Here is a 19,707-nt window from a genome sequence, read left to right as displayed (position 1 = left end):
CTGTGCATAGAGGAAGAGAAAGATAAAGAGATAAACTAAAGATCAGTAAATTATAACAAAAAAATCATCCTGTACCAGGACCTGTACCTGTATTTGTTGCAGGAAGGTTTCAATGCAAATCAGTCTTTCTCAAGTGATACAGAGGCCGCTACTTAGAATTATGGGAATTATATTTCCTTGGCAACAGCTGAAGGTACATGATTACATGGTTGTCACATGTCAAAAGAAAAATATGGTCATTACATAGGCTGCTGCATTTTACCCTGACTAACTGAGGAATTATCACCATTTCTCTGTAAAGGACAGATAAAAAAACCCGTACATCTTGAATAATATTGTAATCATAATGGATTTTTTTTCTTTTTTTAAGGAAATGAGAAGCTGTACAAATATTTTCACATTTACAAATGAGGATAATATCATGACTTGTATTGAAATGTTAAAGGGGATTGCTAAGCAAGTATGACATTACCCTTATTTCAATTAATATTGATTCCCCTACCAGTGAAAAACAAGAGCAAAAAACAGCTAGGGTATGGAACACCATCTCTCAAAATTGCAAAACTATTGTGCTGCATATGTGTAAGTGAGTATGTTTGTTTTTGTATTGTTTGGAAGGGAATGTGCTGAAAAGCGGTTTAAAATGGCAATAACGGGTTCAGTGTTAAAAACAATAGGCAATTGTTCATCTACTCTGGTTAAGTAAGAACGCAGAGTACGTTACCATTCAGTTGTCTATTGATTTTGCAGAAATCTTAAAATATTTTATTACTTCCTTAGATTTTATACTGACAATAGTGCTCTTATTTTTGACTGGCAGAGCAATCAACAAATTATTAAAGTCGCTGATATAAGAAGGCCTTTACAGCCTGCTGTGCAATGTACAGTATAGTTTTGTGACGTTTGAACAGAAAGCAAACATCTCAGAAAATGTAACTAAAGTATGAGTATATTGCATATGCCACTTTAAAAGGGAAGATTAGAAATCTCTGTAAAGTATAATTAATTCTCTGTATGCCATCCTATGAAAGCTGTAATTTACCCCATAAATCTACAATGTTTCTTTAAAAAGTAGTAATTGTTTTGCTTTCTCCCCTGTATTTCTTTACAGAAAGAATGGCTTTGCTTGAACTGTCAGACACAAAGGGCTCTAGCTGGCCAGCTTGGAGACATGGGAAAAATGCCCCCTCCAGTGCCTGTGTCAGTGAAACCAGCTCAGCCGTCTCCCACACCCAAAACGCAGCCACCTCCTGGAAAGCAGCCATCACTACAGAAGAGCACATCTCAGCCATTTGAGCCACCCATGTCTAAACTTGCTCAAGACCAGCAAAAAGACCCGCAAGAACCAAGACTAACTAGTGGTCCTGTTGTAGGCAAGCAAGACACAGTTTCCACTAAGGAACTGACAAGGAAGCCTTCCATGGACAAAGTTCCACTCCAGAAGCCAGGAAATGGTGTGCAAGCATTAAAAAAGGAAGATGAAAAAGTGAAACATCAAGCTTCCAAACCTAAGGTGGCTACAGCAGATCCTTCTCCTAAATCGGACACAATTACGAAGATAACGGGTATTTCTGGGCAGCTGATTCAGAAAGCGGAAGAAAGCTTTCTATCTCTGGACGCTAGTAAGAAAGTCGAAGTTAGTTCCGCTAAAGCCCTTGAAGATAAACCTTTGTCTAAACCTCAAGAGAAAAAAGAAATGGGAGAAGTTGGAGCTGGAGCACAACCGTTAAGAAAGCCCACTCAAGTGGAAACTGTGAAGGAGAAGCCTGTAAGTGTTTGGTCACTTGGGCCAGAATAATGGTGCAGTTCCATTCCCAAAGACAGTCAGATTTTTATTTCCAGAACAGAAACTAACAAAATGTTTTAGCTGTAACACTTTACAATACTGTCTAGTGTGTAAAAAAAAAGAATAATTAGAGCCTTCACAGTTATTCTGGGAAGAAGGCATATATATAAGTTGAAACAAAAATATAACACTGTTGGATTGTACATGTAAACAATACATTAGAATTATTATGTGATACCGCACTGTAAAACTAAAACATTTATTATTATTTTAACATTGACTTAACTACTGAAACATTCCACTAGTGTCATTGAAGGGTTCTGTGTTTATCTGTATTAATTAACAGTTTTGGATTATCCTAAAAATAAACTCTAAGTACATAACAATGATATTTTTTCCCTAAATATCAGGAAACAACAGCAAAACAAGGCTTGGACAGACAAGAAAAATTTTAACAACTCTGAATATTAATTTCCACAACCTAAATAGTTCTTTAGTATGATGTCCGAATATTAACCACATTAAAAAACAGTATAGTCAGAGTAATATCACAAACATTTCAGAACTGGTTTTAAATCATCAGTAAGATCAATAAAATCCATGTGGCTATGTTTCATCCCAGCATCAAAGAAAAGGCAATGATTTCCCTTTTATACGGTAAGTTGTACACAAAAGCTAAAACACATGCTGGAAAGGAAGAAAGGATGAAATAAAAACATGATAATTTTTCATTTAGAATAATTAAGAAGAATAACGGATCACCAGCTATAAGCCCACTGGGCTGATGATGGGAGCATAATTTGGCATGCCTAACATTTAAAACTCCCAGCCTTTGCCTACAGCTTGAGATAGTAGCCATAGCACCTATTGGAGATCAGTAATTGTTTGAGACATGTAGAGGTTGAATGATATAGATAATAATGCTTTCTATCTGGATAACTGTAAGTACCACTTCCCAGTGTTTGGCTACCATTGTTTTAAATTATTTGGGTGTTATATTATAAACTATGCTGTGACAGTGTACTGTATAGTTGGAGGCGCCACTAGAAGCACCGATATGAGGTTAGCAGGGAACAAAAATAATACAAAAAGAGTGGAAGAAAGCAACAAAAAAGCAAAAAGAAAGAGTACCGCTGTGCTGTGTTACCTCCAGGCTGGGCTTTCCCTATTTAGCGGGGTCCAGCCTGGGAAAAAAAAAGAACCACAAGCACAGCGATAACCAGACTGGCCTGACCCTATTTAGCGGGATCCAGTCTGGTGAGCAGGGCGTGTGAGGCAAAAACAAAACAAGATATGAGTGTGTAACGATAATGTGTGTGTATGCCTGCCCCAGTGAAAGTGCGTGATGGGACAGGCACAAAGAAAAATTAACAGAAAAAGAAAACCTTATGCGGGTGGAATCCCCCTCCGGGACTGTCGGTGAAAACTCCCCCCTTCCGGGGATGACCCTGCTCGTCCCGTCACGGGGTGTCCAGTGTGCCTTTATAGGACCTGCCCAGCCGGGGCTCATCAGCTGGGAGCCCAAGGAGCTGGGGCTACAAAGGCGAGGCATAGCCCTTCTACCAGGGCTCCGCCTCCACACTGGACACACCCCCGCGTAATGCCACAAAGTGTTTATGTAAAAATTGTGCAGTTTTCATTGCAATATATTATTTGTGTTTTTGTGGCTACATAAAGTCTATGAATGCATGAAGGTGCTTGAGACACATTTGTAAAGAATGCAGATAACATTAAAATCTGGCATGTACTGTAATTGGAAGTGGAAATTCTCAGTTTTAGGATATAAAGGAAGAACTACATGCATCTCTAAAATATACAATCATTTTAGCACATTGTAATGACTTATCAACGCTTAGAAAGTGTTGGTGACATAATGGAGTCTTGTATTTTATAGGAAAAAGAAGAGGACAGGTCTGACACATCTGGTTCTTCACAGCAGAAGAGTCCTCAAGGCTTGAGTGATACGGGCTATTCTTCAGATGGCATCTCAAGTTCGTTAGGTGAAATTCCTAATCTTGCTCCAGGTGAGGAAAAAGAACTGCTGAAAGAGCCTACACGAAAGGATAAGGTTGCACAAGAAAGCAGCCCTACAAGTCCTTCAGATTTGGCAAAGTTAGAGAGCACCGTGCTTTCAATTTTGGAAGCCCAGGCAAGCACAATTGAGAAGGCAGGCCAATTGAAAGATCACTACAACCTTTATGGTGATGAGGAAGGGAATCAGCATAGAACTAGAACATTACCAATAACACCTGAATCATATAGCTCAGATGAAGAGGACCTTGCAGACATCCAAGAGGAAGATGAGGAAACTCTTGAAGAGGATGCTATGGGTGATGCACCTCTTAGAAAAGACAGCAAAAAAACGCAGGAGTCCAAGGAAGGAGGCTCAGTAAGGAGGCAACGTTATGACTCTCTCGAAGACAGCAGTGAAAGTGAACCGTCTCCTCTTCTGCAAAGAAAAAGAAGGCTTAGTATGGGATCATCAAGTAGTGATGACTACAAACAGGAAGACAGCCAAGGCTCAGCCGATGAAGAAGATTTTATTCGGAAACAGATTATAGAAATGAGTGCAGACGAGGATGCCTCTGCTTCTGACGACGATGATTACATACGAACTCAAATCAAGGAGCTGAGTGCAGAGCAGAAAAAGGAACAAGAAGAACGAAGAGGAAAAGGGAAAAGTATATCAGGAAAAGCCAAACGACTTACCAAAAAAAGCAGCACCAGCCATGAGGATGACCCAGGAAGAAGGCATTCATGGCACGAAAAGGAGGAAAAAGGGTATGACGAGACTCCTGAGTCCAAGTTAAGAGAAACCAAAAGTCAAGAGAGTGAGGAGCTCTCCCTTTCAAGTGGAGGAGGTCTCCGACGTTTCAAAACAATTGAACTGAACAGTACCACTGCTACCCCATATAAAGAAGGATCTGACAAACAGAATTATGAGGAGGAACCAGAGTTAGAAATGGAGAGCTTGACTGATTCTCCAGAGGACAGGTCTAGAGGTGAAGGTTCCTCCAGCCTGCATGCATCCAGTTTTACACCTGGCACATCGCCTACGTCTGTGTCTTCTCTTGATGAAGACAGTGACAGCAGTCCAAGCCATAAGAAAATGAGCGGGGAGAGCAAACAACAGAGGAAGGCAAGGCACAGAGCACACGGCCAAGTCCTCCCAACTATCGAGGACTCTTCTGAAGAAGAAGAGATGCGTGAGGAAGAGGAACTTCTGAGGGAGCAGGAGAAACAACGGGAGCTGGAACAGCAGCAGAGGAAGAGCTCCAGCAAGAAATCGAAGAAAGATAAGGAGGAGCTCAGAGCTCAGAGGAGACGTGAACGTCCCAAGACCCCTCCAAGCAACCTTTCTCCAATAGAAGATGCCTCCCCTACAGAGGAATTAAGGCAAGCAGCAGAAATGGAGGAACTCCATAAATCGTCTTGTTCTGAATATTCCCCAAGCATCGAGTCTGAACCTGAAGGGTTTGAAATCAATCCAGAGAAAATCCTTGCAGTTCAAAAAGTATACAAGCTGCCAACATGTGTGTCACTATATTCCCCTACTGATGAGCAACATGTTTCTATAACCAAAGATATGACTGATAGATCCCTAAAAAGTGCTGATGAAGTTTATGAAGAAATGATGAAAAAGGCTAAAATGCTTCAAAGTCGGAATGAAACGGAGGAAATGTCTGAGAAGGAGCCACTGTATGGGGGTATGTTAATTGAAGATTATATTTATGAGTCGTTAGTGGAAGACACATATAGTGAAACAGTACCCAACACCTATTTGGTGCAACAAGAAGAAACGAGTAAAAGCTTAGTACTAGAACCTGAAAAGAAACTGAGATCCCCTGATGAGGTTTATGAAGAAATTATGCAGAAAAAGAAATTCCTGAAAGAAAATGAGCTTTGTTATTCACAGCCATCAAGTCAAACATCTGAACAAGACACTATTTTACCATCTCATGTTGGCGATGCAAGTTATGTGTCTGTCTCCATTAGTGATACAGTAGACTTATCAACAGATGAGAAAAAATTGTTAGATGCTGATGAGGCATATGAAGAACTTATGAAGCGGCAAAGAGCGATTCTGACACCTGGAACAAGCCCCACACAAATGACCCCTGAATTGCATGACTCACCTGAGCTGACCTTGATTCCAATCGAAGATTTCACTGGAACGACGTGTAAACAACCTTTCGTGTCAACCCATACTAGAAGTGAAGACACAACTACTACAGAAACTTCAGTAAGCAGCACAATGTACCCCATTCCTGATGTCAAGATTACTCAGCACTTTACACTGGAAGAAGATTTTGAAGAAGAGTTAATAAGTACTGAAGAAGATCAAGGGCTCCAAAAGGCTAAACCTTCAGGCGTTCCTCCTGTTGATCAGACTGCAGACATAAGGCAACAAGTACCAGTTACATGTACTACATCTACATCCACATCTACAGTTCCCATAATATTGACAGGCCCCACCTCAGTTGTGTGTGAAGTCCCTCTTACTAAAACTACTGCGGTTTCAACATCTGTAATGCCTGCTGCCCCAACACTCCCACAAGAAGCAACTACAGAATACCAGACAACAACAGAAGTGAGAGCTGCAAAACATTCCCCCCATATTACTACTGTGGTGACCACAACTTCTGATTCCACGCGCTCTGTGATAGTTGACATATCATCTAAATCGGAAGATACTAGCTTTTCAAAGCCTTCATCTGTTGTAACATCAGTCGGTGCTGCCCCTATTCAAGAAACCAGACTGAGTTCTTCGAAGGATATTCCATGTTCAAGTTCAACTAGCGTTTCCAGTGTGAAAGCTGTCCCTTCCGTTGTTCCCACAGAAGTGCAGTCTGCTCAGGGGCATGTTGTTATTTCTGTGCTTAGCTTGGATAGTTCCACAGATGTTACTCCCATGATGAAAGAAGTATCTGTAAGCAAACCACAGGAGACTGTGAGGAGTCAGGAGGTTACTGAGCATGTGAAGCAGAAAGAAGCAGTAACAAGCTCAGCCTTGGTTACTGCCACTCGGGTTGTTTTTGAATCTGCTAGTAAAACTCCCTCACTCCCTTCTTCCTTGCCTAGTTCATTTTCTAGTTCTGCATCGTCTGTTGTTGTGAGTGTGTCACCCTTATCCACTGTACCCACGTATACTCCTGTTGTATCTACAACCTTTTCTACTGCTATTCCTACCACCCTCTCCAAATTCCCACCCGCAACATCTGCCACACCTGTTCCCTCCAAGGCCTTCTCCCTTTTCAAAACCCCATCTCAGGAGTCTGCAGATTTGCCAGTTATGATGCCACCTCCTCCCCCTCCACCTCCTCCCCCACCTTTGCCTCCTCCCACCCTGCCTAAGCCATCTGTTTACCCCAAAAAGAAACCTTCAGTTTCCTCTCCTGCAATCACGTCATCTGTTGCACCCGTACCAGTGTCATCAGCAGTTACCATTGCGCAAGCCACTATAACAACCACAGGCCCAAGTACATCATTAAAGAACACAGTGGTCAATGCTTCTAAAATACCTGGACCTCCTCCTGTACCACCAAAGCCTGCATCCATTCCAGCAGGTTTGATGTTCAGTCACAAAACAGTGGATGGTGTTAAGCCTCCCATTGCCCCAAAACCAGTTGTTTCCCAACCTCCTTTAACAACTCAAGGCCCCGGAGTTACTCAAGCAAGACCTGTAGGTCCACCAAGCACCACGGCAATGACGTTAAATTTGAGTTTCCCAGCTGAGTGCAAATTGGCATCACCCACATCCCCTATGTCACCTTACTCAAATAAGTCCTCTCCAAGGTATACAAACTCTCTTCATGAAACATACGTGGTGATCACTTTGCCTTCAGAACCTAGCACTCCTACAGAGTCCATTACAACTCAGGCTCCCATCAGTCAGGCATTAGGTTCTCCAGCTAAACAGCAGATGCAAACGACCACATCATTGCCTATGCCATTTGCTCAGTATACAAAGTCGATAGAAAGCCAAGAAATACTTGGGCCCGATAAATACATTTCAAGCATGAGTCATGTTTATTCTTCAATTTCAACCTCAACACAACCTCCTGTGTCTTTGTCTAATGTGGTTGCACAAGTTGTCACCACAGAAGTTCAAAGGACTACGGTGTCTGTTGTCCGTGAAAGAATACCTACCACAAAAGCCGCAAGTGTTGCCATTACCATTCCTCCAGAAACAACCAAACCTCAACCAAAGCATAAGGAAAACGGAAAGATGCAACTTTCTGGAGATGTCATCGACCTTCGTACTTTAACAAAGCTTGATGTGGAAATGACTGACAAAGGGATGGATTTATCAACTTCAGATTCCAGACGGCAGTCTTTCTCAAGCGATAGTAGCGGGCGACAGATTAGTGCTGTTCAGCCAACTGTTGTCAATTTGAGTACAGGATCGACATCAGCGTCCACTCTTGCAGTTGTGACTGAAAGCATAACAATTGTCACCTGCACAGCTACTATAACTTACAGCACTGCTGGTGAAAGACCTTTGGACCTTGGTTATGGTATGTCAATGCCTTTGCAACTGACAACATCCAAATCTTTTGAACCAGTAGCCCAGATAACTTACAGACCCTTAGATAGTCAGGCCACATCAACTACCAGTTCAGAGGTTCCTATAAATCTCTCATTTGGAACATCAACAAGCACTGGAACAACAAAACCTGTCACTATTGCTCCAGCAAGCATAACTAATGGCTCCATCAATGTCTCCACAAGCTTGGACTCTGTACAGGTTGGTGCAGTGGACCTAAGCACAGCGAAGCCTGTTCGAACTATGGTTACTGTCGATGAATCCACTTCACAGGTGGTTACAGCTGTAATAGAAGATGAGGAGAAGCCTGTGGATCTTACTGCGGGAAGAAGGGCTGTTTGTTGTGACGTTGTTTACAAGCTTCCTTTTGGAAGAAGCTGTACATCACAACAGCCAGCAACCACTCTGCCCGAAGACCGTTTTGGCTACAGAGATGATCACTACCAGTACGATCGTTCTGGACCTTATGGCATACGCAGTTTTGGCAGTATGAAACCCTCCATGTCTGACACTAACTTAGCTGAGGCTGGGTTGTTTCTATATAAAAGCAAGAATAGTTTTGACTATCGAGCTGGAGTGGCAGAGGGTGCGGTAGACCTCACATCTGGAAGACTGTCTTCAGGTCAGTATGACAAAGCAACCGATCTTTCGTTAAAATATGAATATCACGGATTTCCTCATGTCATACCCATTTAATTTTTTCTTTTTTGGTCATTTCAATTTTTTGACATGTATAAAAAACATGCTTTGATATTTATATAATTTTTATGTCCCTTTTTCTTTTTTCTTTCTTTTTTCATTTGCACACAGGTGCTTGCATGTGCCTGCATGTTATTCCGCAATGTTTTTGCTTCGCATCTTGCTAATTCGGTCACGCTGAAGATTGTGCATGCATGCTCTTTTGGTTTTCCCTTTGTGGATGGCATGGCTTTCAAAGACACTTGTAAAAAATCCATTGTTTGTAAAGGACTGAGATGTGTTTATGAACGTATGATTACAGGTGAAGTTATGGACTATTCAAGCAAGAGTGCAGGACAGTATGCAGAGACAAGACAAGCAATGTCGGGAACTGGGATGACTATTCCACAGTATTCTCAAGCCAGAATCACTCCCACAGCTGGTACACACTATGGTGTGAATAGTGTCTTAAGATCTTCGAATGGGGTTGTATATTCTTCTGTAGCAGCTCCAGTTCCAACCACATTTGCCATCACTACTCAGCCGGGATCAATATTTAGTACAACATACAAAGATTTGTCAGGAATGCATACAAGTGACACCATGCCATCCCTTTCAACTCTTCAGAACCAGCCACTTCCAAGATCGTATAGTTTCTTAACAACCACAGCTGCTGAGGGCGAAGGCATTATTAATCTGGAAACAAATGCACTGAGCGCAACAAAGGAGGGGCTGCCTGCGGCAGAGAGTGACGTGGGTCTTGCAATCACGACAGCTACCGACTCCTACACTGACGCATCACTAGAAGCGATAGCATCGTCTTTGGAAGCCTTGGCCTCTCCAATCACCTCAGCTGCAGATGACGCGAAGCAACAGCAATTTCAAATGGAGCGTGAGCTCCTGGAACTCGAGAAGTTGAAGCAGCTGCGCCTTGCGGAGGAACTGGAGTGGGAACGGCAGGAGATCCAGAGGTTCCGTGAACACGAGAAGCTTATAGTCCAAAAGGAATTAGAGGAGCTTCAGACCATGAAGCACCACCTGCTCTTCCAGCAGGAGGAAGAGCGGCAGGCACATTTGATGATGCAGCAGGAAACCTTTGCTCAGCAACAGCTGCAGCTGGAACAGATTCAGCAGCTGCAGCATCAACTCCAGCAGCAACTGGAAGAACAGAAAATTCGACAGATCTACCAATATAGCTATGACCCATCTGGAAGCGTTTCCCCACAGACAACTTCAGAACAGGCACTGCTGGATTCACAATATACAGGTGGAGAAACTGGTCAGTATTGGCCTGTAAAGGATGAAACTTCAACGTCTTCGGCTGTGACAGGCATTGAGCTTCAGCAAAACCCAACCTGGTACACGGTGCCCACAGAAGGGATTGCTCAGTTTATCCCTAGCTTGCCCGGGTCTGTTTCTGAAATGCCGTTAAAAGATGCTGATATTCAAGAGGAGCAGCAGCTTAAGAAAAGAATGCCAAGGTCTCATAGAGAATATGATGAGCATGGCACAGAACTATCCGATGAGAGCAGATCATTCAAAAAAATTGTAGACAGTGGAGTACAAACCGATGATGAGGATGGCGTAGACAGATCTTACACAGGGAGGAGAAAGAGAAATAAGAAGAGTGTAGACACCAGTGTTCAGACAGACGATGAGGATCAAGATGACTGGGATATCCCCACAAGGACAAGGCGTAGATCCCGTTCAAGCAAGTACTCTGAAGGCAGCTCTGAGACTGGCAAGGCTAAACCGCTTTCTAAAGTGTCCAGTATTGCAATCCAGACTGTAGCTGAGATATCAGTTCAGACCGAGCCTGTAGGAACTATCAAGAGGCCTTCAGTTAAGGCTCACATGGATGCCAAGGTAGAAATCATTAAGCATATTTCTGCACCAGAGAAAACCTATAAAGGAGGAAGTTTAAGCTGCCAGACAGAAACAGACTCAGATAAACAGGCTGGCCAATATCTGACATCTCCTCAAAAAGATAAGAAGCGTCCAACTCCCTTGGAGATAGGGTATTCCACTCATTTGAAAGCAGACTCCTCTCTTCAAGTTGCTCCATCCCCTCCCAAATCTCCCAAGGTTCTCTACTCTCCCATCTCCCCCTTGTCCCCCAGTAAATCATTGGAATTTGTTCCCTATGAGAAACCCATTGGTGATGTAAGTCCTCAAAAAATGTCGAGTACAGAAACAACTAAACAACCTCCTCCCAGTCCAAAAACAATGAAGATGATGCAACGATCGATGTCTGATCCAAAGCCACTGAGCCCTACAGCAGATGAAAGTACAAGAACTAATTTCCAGTATTCGGATGGCTACTCGGTAAGTTTCTTTTCAAGCAAGTCTTGTTTTTCCTTAACTAGTGGTGCTAGGATACTCCTAGACCATTATGCTATACTAATGGTATTATGTACACAAGGGTCATTGTACATTTTCCTTGAATATAAAATCTATCAATGTACACAAAGGGGAAAGGTACAGCAGATGATGTGATGATATCCTGAATAACATTAGATATGTGTAGGTTTAAATGCAACAGAATATTCTATTTTCTTTCTTGGAAAGTCTAATTTTATCTTGACACCTACCTCCCTTCTGGTGTAACAGAATTAAAACTGTGTCGAGATGTTCCTGTGAAGGCTTAACCTTACTCATAGCAATTAGAAGAGTCAAATCCGCTGTAAAATGTGATAGTTGTCTATCACATACAAGCTTCAAATTTGGTTGATTTTGCCTGGCTTTGTTTTGTATTCTTTTTTAAATATGTTTACATGTCCCATGTATGTACTGTAACTTCTTTTCATTTTGGTTTAAAATATGGCCTGACAAAATGTTGACAAAATTAATATTTCCTTGTGAGTTTCAGACCACCGATTTTCTTCGAAATAAGGTTAGGGTTCTTCACAGGTTTAATAGGTCTGAAGTCATCGCATTTTGCAACTGCAAAACTAGATAGGGCACTTGTTCTTCACAGATAAAGCCCTCATGAAGTTGCCGGTATTCTGTACATTTACACAGCTGTTTCTGACTGGTTTAATAGGGGTGAAGTTTCTAACTGAAAGATACTACAGCAGTGTCCTCAGTGAGAATTTGGACACATGAAAAGTCTGGTCATGGGTTAAGAGTTGTAATTACTAGTTTATGGTGTCCACTAATTAATCTAATTATCTCAGCAAAATATGCAGGTGTGACCTTGATCTTGAATACAGACATATCACCTGGCACACGACTGACATTCATATTCTTCAGTCATAACATGTTTTATTGGCAGAATAAGTGGCTAGATAAAATATAATTGTATAGTCTGAATTCCCTCTTCTTGCAGTTAAGAATTTGGCGGTGGATTGTGTACAAAATGAATCATAGCCCAAGAGCCTTATCCCAGATCTGACTCACACACTTTGAAGTAGGCGTAATGCTCAGTGGTTTGTTCTATACTTATTAGAAGTATTCAAAACATTTTGCATGCATTTTGTTCTAATTATGAACATTTTGTGAAGGTTTTTAACTGGCTAATTCTCAGTCCAATTCAGAATTCATTACTGTGATTGTATGATTAGAAAGATAAAAACAGCTTTTATTCAATTTAAAATATATAGAGATATTTATAGTTGTTGATTAAAAACATTTGATATATGATGTCTTTCTCCATAAAAACACATGAGCATTATTAAACCTTTACTAAATCCTTAAGGCTATATTGTTGAGTATTAAAATAGAATTCCACTAGGTTTAATGAAATACAAGAAGACGTGTTTGTTCACTTTTAATCAGTATGTACAGTACATCAAGTATGTATTCTTGATTATATCAGCAATACAGTCTAAGCAGCTCATATGCAAATATGTTCAAGTGTAAAAGAATTAAGTCAGATACAGACAGTGCCAAAATATTTATTAGTTTGTCCAATTACATGGAATTTATTACAAACAATGAGGAAATTGAAGTTTGAAATGTTTCGTACTTCATTGACTCGCATGCTACTGAATTTTTTTTTTACCTGGAGGAGAGTCAAGTCTTGTAGCTGCACCAGAAAGCCTGCAGGGGGCGCTGTGTATATGAGAGATGAGGGAGCTCTCATCTGTCATACTAATCCCACCTAGCACTCATCACAGATCCTCTCTTATAATCACTTTCAGCTGCCTGTCGCTCATTTCATGTGCAGTGTTTCAGTGAGCTCCTTGTTTCTTGATATGTTCTGTTAGTATTAATGTCCAGATACATAAAACCCGAGGTTTTATAAAATCATTGACTTGGCGAAAGCAGTGAAACTTGAATGAACAATTTTCATAAATGACAGACATGTATGGGACAGAGAATTCATGTAACAATGTTGTGATACCTATGTAGTAGTCGTTCTTTATCTTAATCGTCAACACTCACATTATCTGGTCCATCATTCTAGGGATTCATTTCAAATGATACAATTCTTGCCATTTCTAATATTTAGAATTCATAATATACTGTGGCATCATCACACAACATTCATTTCTTGGGGAATATGCTGTTATTTTATTTTCAGTTTTTAGAAAAAGATAGATCTAGTATTATGCCACCTGGTGTAGTTCAGGTGGGTAGCTGCGTCAGCATGCGTAGGCTGCAAAGGAACAAGTAATAGGTTTATTCCATGCTGAAAAGAGCAGAAAGAAAACACTACGTTTCGGCCTTGGAGCCTTCTTCAGGTGTGGTGTTATGCCACCTAATGCTTAGCTCTCTATACTGGAGATGTTAGCTCTCCAGGAGGTTAATTTGCCCACAGCAAGTAAAAACTCTAACAACAGGTTGCAGAGGTTCCTGTGAAGAATTTCTGCCTTCACATACTGGAGTGAAGAGGATTTTTAAATAATCAATGATTTGCATGTTTGGTGACACGTTTTAATTTAAACATTAACCAGAAATTGACACAGCATCCTTGTGATAAGAAACTTGCATATTTGGCTGTAACGAAGGCCTTAATTAAAAGAGCTGTAAGCTATTGTTATTCCTTTAATTAGCCACTTAATGTACTTTTGAAAAGAGCCATGCCTGATCTGTCTACTTGATTCTATGAGGAAAGTCCTCCAATCATTAGTAAGTGTAGGAGAGCACAATAAATACCACCTGTTAAATAATCTTGATGGATTTACTGTAGCTGGATTAAACAATGAATCACTCTTAATTACATATATAATCATTTAAAATCAATTAACAGTTTCTTGGGAACTTGTGTGTTGCAGTCATGTAATTTTACGGGGAGAATTTAAGACCAACACAAAAAACAGGTAGAAATCATACCGAATTTCAAGTTTGGGAATACAAGAGGTCAGTGGTTCCCACTCTCGGTCCTGGAAACCCACACGCTTGTAGGTGTCTGTTCCAGCCGAGCCCTCAGTCACACAGTCAAACTCTTCACTGACTTAAAAATAGTAAAACTCCTTTGAACTGCTCTTAAATAAGTTGCTTTAACTGTTCTATTTTTTTAAGTGAAATAACTTTCCAAACATGTGATAAGAAACAAAATTCAAATATTCCAATGAAGCAACGTCTTAGATCCGGTGAGGCTTCAATTATCTAATTCAGATAGGATGGCATGAAACCCAGCAGGTGTATTAGGTGGCTGTCTACAGTAAAAATCATCTCTGTAAGGCCCCACTGCCAACCTCAGAACGCAGTCCTCTCAGTGCCACCACACTGAGTCCAGACACAGAAGAGCTACCTCCCTCCATTTGCTCTCCATCTTATTCTTATTAATTGAATAGAATAATACACGTGAAAGAACAGTAGTATAAATGCATGCAGTAACCCAGAAGCTCACAATCCTGGTCCTGGAGTTTTACCCAGCTGCTGTTTCTTGTTCCAGCCTGGCTCTCAGTTACACAATGGAACCCTCAGCTGACTTCATAACAGGATTAATGTGACCTGTTGTTGTTGTTTTTTTTTTTTGCTCTTAAATCAAAAGGCGGAGGCTACCTTTTGATTACTGCATTTCTTAAGTAAAACCAAATCCCCCACGTTTAAGAAAAAAAGAACAATGTTGGAAAATCCCAGTCCAGCAGTACGTCGGTTCAAGCAAGGCTTCAATTCGATAATTAAGCTCATGTGGAATGAAAACAACCAGGTGTGAGATCTTTATTCCAAATAAAATATATACTGTATGTTTTTTTTATGAATACTGTATCGTTTTTTTTATCCAGTTCGCATGACAGATACATCTGTTCATGCAAACTGGATACATTTTTAGGAATTTGGCTCATATTGTATTTACATAATCAAATTTAGAACACCTAGATAATTAAAAAAACATAACAAGGAATAAAATTCCAAATTGGGAGGAAAGGGTAGGGTTTAATGCAGTTTATTCTGGGGCCCTGGGTCAGTTCTGGGGTGCTATCTGCGTGGAGTTTGCATGTTCTTCACACATTTGCACAGGTTAGCATAGGTTTGCTCCAGGTGCTCCATTTTTCTCCCACAGTACAAAGACATATTGTTAGGTAGCAAAGGAACAAGTAAAGGTTTATTTTAAAAAGAGAAGAAAAGAAACACAATGGCTGTGGAGCCTTCTTCGGGTGTAAGAAAAAGAGGAAAATCGGCAGCAGATATACGGTAGCATGGGAGAACAAAGCCGGGAGTGGGGACAGGGTGGGAGCAGGGGGGAGGCAGAGTGGGCACTCAGGTGGTGCGAAGTCAAGAGAGGTGAAGAGAGGTGTGAAGTCAAAACCTGCAAATGAATAGAGAGCATTAGAAGGAAATGAATCTGTCATTGAGAGAAGGGGGAAGCTGTGATCCTATTTTCAGGATAATTTTGGTTTCGGATGTCTTCCTGCAGTAGGAGTTGAGAAACCCTTCTTTGAGAACGCAGACGGAGAGATCCGTGTGATCATAGCCGTTAGAGGTGAAATGAGAAACTACTGGCTTGGAGAAATCTTTGATTCTCAAAGCCCTGACGTGTTCTCTAAAGTGGTCTCCCAGTCTCCCTCCCAATGTAGATAGCTGGGCATTTTCTGCAAGAGATGCAATAAATAAGGTTGCTGTAGGTACAAGACGTCATGTGAGTGATCCAGAATTGTCCAGAGGGGCCTTGAATGAGCGTGGTATTGGAAATATACTGATGGAAAAAAGAAACGCAAAATTTTCTGGCATGAGAATACTATAGTTACAGCTTTTGTACTTTCACAAAAAGTTGAAGTAGTTCAGGTGGGTAGCTGAGTCAGCAGGTGTGAGCTGCAAAGGAACAAGTAATACTGTAGGTTTATTCCATGCTAAAAAGAGAAGAAAACACAACATTTCGGTTGTGGAGCTTGGAGAAGAACACAATAAATACCAGCTGTTAAATAATCTTGATGTATTTACTGCAGTTGGATTACACAATGAATCACTCTTAATTACATATATAATCTTTTAAAATCAATTAACAGTTTCTTGGTAACTTGTGTGTTGCAGTTGTGTAATTTTACAGGGAGAATTTAAGACCAACACCCGAAGAAGGCTCCACAGCTGAAACATTGTGTTTTCTTACTTCTATTTTCAGCATGTAATAAACCTATTACTTGTTCCTTCTCAAAAAGCTGTCAATTTGTTTTAAGCCCTCTGACCAGCAATACAGCTTGTGCAGTGAGGCATTGCAACTTGCCAGTCACAGGAAAGTTCATTAGGTGCACTTTTACCCAACGAGGTAGAGGTGGAACAATGCCTGATGAGGTCACCTTTAAAAAGGCCTTAATTCAAAGCTTAGGTCACTGCAAGAAAAAGGCCACACTTAGTCAGTTTTCTGTGAATTCCATAATGTCTCGAATGTCACCAGGAGCAAGGGAGAGGGACATTGGCATGCTGCAGGCAGGCATGTCATGTGCCAGCGTTGCCAGACGCTATGGAGTAAGCTGCTCCACTGTGTCCCGACTGCAGAGAAGGTTTCAGCAGACCGGCAGGACAGATGACCGTCCAAGATCCAGTCGGCCTTGAGTGACCACACCAGTAGAGGACCGACTCATCAGACCGGTCCATCTGGGAAACCGTTTCAGATCTGCCATCTGTACTGCTGCTGAAACTGCTGGCAGTCACAATGCCCGCATCAGTGACAGGACAGTGAGGCTCCATGCTGCTGGCCTTAGAGCAAGGCGACCTGTCAGAGGCCCTCTGCTCACACCTCCTAGACGTCACATCTGACTGGCTCGGGCCAGACAGAGGCTGCGATGGACTCGTCAGCAGTGGCATCAGGTCCTATTCACGGATGAGTGAAGCCTGTTCCACGCAGACGGGAGGGCCAGAGTGTGGAGGAGGAGGTGTTGCGTTTCTTTTTTCCATCAGTATATATTTGCAGGTGATGCAAAGAGGAAAGTGCCTGGTGTGAATGACTGCTGAGGACGGTCAAGGGAGCTGTGAAAAAGAAATGTAGGCAGATTAGGTGGCTGGCAATATGAGATGATGGAGAGGTCAGAAAAAAGGGTACCTGTGGAGGGATCATCCTGTAAGATAGGGAAGTTGTCGTTAATGGTCCTGGAGATAGAAAAGGTGTTAGGGTGATAGGGAAGCACCAATGTGTATTTGTGTCTGTGTGTGCCCTGCGATGCACTGCCATACACTTTCATTGCACTAATATGTTTGTAATTGCATATTTTGGTATTATTTATGTTTGATTTGTATTTAATTTTGTACCAGATTTCCCCTTTTAAGATCAGGCAAAAAAATTTAGATGCTGTAACTGAGATATGTTTTGTGTTTATTTATAGTTTAGTAGGCAGACGGATGCTGTATTTTATGTTTTCTTGTTTATAAATAAGTGCAGATAGAAATATAGAGAATTTGATATATTTTGCATTTATATATAACCATGAACAGTATACAGCAGAGTGCAGAATCAGAGAGATAAATGCATATATTCATCTGCTTAATTATCCAGAAATCTTGTGCTGTTCATCAATTTCTGTAGCCATTATGGATAATGACCAGAAATGACTGAAAATATTGTGGTTTAGTCACCTTGAATTTTTAGTTGATCCCCAGAAAGGACAGCGGTTTCCTCTTCAAAGCAGAACAAAAGTAGAGCACAATGTTGTTGGACTTTTGCTTCCTTATAAAGGTTAATAGGAAAGACCCAATGAAATGAAGCTGTAGTATTTGCATTTCTTATAATTTCTCGTTCCATTAAAAAAAAAGACAACTACAAACTCATAATTTTTCCCATTCATCAGTATTAAACGCTTTTTCAAAGCTATGAATGCTAAGTTTTTTTTTAGACTGGCACAATGAAGTAACAGACGTTTTACTAATGTCAATATGAAAGGCTCGTGGATCTTCTACTTAATTCTCTGTAATTGCATTTTGGAAGTCTATAGAAAATATTCCAGAGGCTTAAGGAAGCGGCACAGATTATTAGAAAGACATTGCTGTATCTTCTGTAAAAGTCTATAGTAATGATTTAAATTTAGTTGTCCTTTTCCTGTAGCAAATTCATGGAAATACTTGAATGATTCACACTTGAGGGCGGTGAACAACTCACACTGGTATAATTTACAATAAGCTTATGTTCATACAGTACATTTATTAATCACCTCCATTCATAATACTGTAGATTTACTCACAATTCAAGTCATAAGTAATGCACAATTATCGACAGTCTAAAGCTTTATCAAAACTCCTTTAGCTGACAGAGTTTAAATAGTTGCCTTGTATTTTGAACAAGATCAAAACATGGTTTATTTGTGCTAATGAATACTTAATTTACATGTTGCTTTAATTTAATTTATTTGCTGTATTTTATTATTTAAGTATTAATGCAACAATACTGTGTTGTTCCACAAATGAAAAAATATCAAGATGAAAAAAACAGCAACACCTATTCTGCGAGATTTTTAAATAGATGGATTGGGTGTTATTCAGATCGACTGTATTTCTCTCCATGCAATAATCTAATATACAGATAATTAGGGAGGTTCTCACATTTCTGTCTAGAGCTCTCTAACGTGTAATTACTGTATATGCGTGTATGTAGAGATGTTAACATTATTTCTAAAATTTTATTTTAAATCGCAAACATAATGCTTATTTGCACCAAGAAATACTAGGAAGACCAGATTTAACAATGTCCCTTATAAATTCTCTGGTGTTTTGAGAACATTGTCAGTATGTATTGCTTTCCTAATTATAATATTTTAAGTGCATTTGCAAAACAGACCAAGGGTTCATTCATAAACAATACTGGAAGCATAATTCTGCAATCTTTCAAATTATTATGTATTATGCATTAAAAAATATATTAATTGCTTTCTACATCTTTGAAATACATATTGCCATATTGAAATCTGTGGTTTCATACATTTTTAAGCATCAATACATGAAGCATTAAGCAATGTACATCTAAATGAATGAAGACAACCGAAATGCCGCCAAATCTTTCTATTCAAATATGTTTTTAATGACATAAATAAAGAATCTAAAGATTTCGCTTCGCATTTTTAATGAAACACTGAGTGTCTACAACAGATGTATAGATTTAGAATCTTTGTTCCAACAGACAGCAAAATGAAAAAAAAAACTATGTGAGTAGCATTTTTAATACTGGTTCTACCCAATGATGCAGAAAACAGTTTTCTGCTTGAACGCTCCAGGCTTAGAGCACGTTATCCTGCTCATGTGAGTTGCATTTAAAAAAGCTAATGCTGAGTTTGCTGAAGAAAATTGAGCCACCAAGGATCTGTGGTTACTTGATGTGAAGTAA

General features: G+C 40.4%; 1 protein-coding gene across 1 annotated transcript in view; it reads left to right on the top strand.

Annotated features, from left to right (window-relative positions):
* The first annotated feature begins 1,117 nt into the window (after positions 1 to 1,117).
* Positions 1,118 to 19,707, top strand: part of pclob (piccolo presynaptic cytomatrix protein b) — an 83,004-nt gene continuing 64,414 nt past the window's right edge. Inside the window, exons 1-5 of the mRNA XM_088922621.1 lie at positions 1,118 to 1,768; positions 3,681 to 6,190; positions 6,671 to 6,782; positions 7,029 to 8,955; positions 9,334 to 11,336. Of these exons, the coding sequence (XP_088778747.1) occupies positions 1,172 to 1,768; positions 3,681 to 6,190; positions 6,671 to 6,782; positions 7,029 to 8,955; positions 9,334 to 11,336 (7,149 nt within the window). The 5' untranslated portion in view covers positions 1,118 to 1,171. The remainder of the gene's footprint in view (positions 1,769 to 3,680; positions 6,191 to 6,670; positions 6,783 to 7,028; positions 8,956 to 9,333; positions 11,337 to 19,707) is intronic.

Source organism: Atractosteus spatula, chromosome 8, assembly GCF_055471065.1.
Source record: "Atractosteus spatula isolate fAtrSpa1 chromosome 8, fAtrSpa1.hap1, whole genome shotgun sequence".
In the NCBI taxonomy this organism is placed as follows: Eukaryota; Metazoa; Chordata; class Actinopteri; order Semionotiformes; family Lepisosteidae; genus Atractosteus; species Atractosteus spatula.
This window is presented reverse-complemented; position numbering and strand designations above follow the sequence as displayed.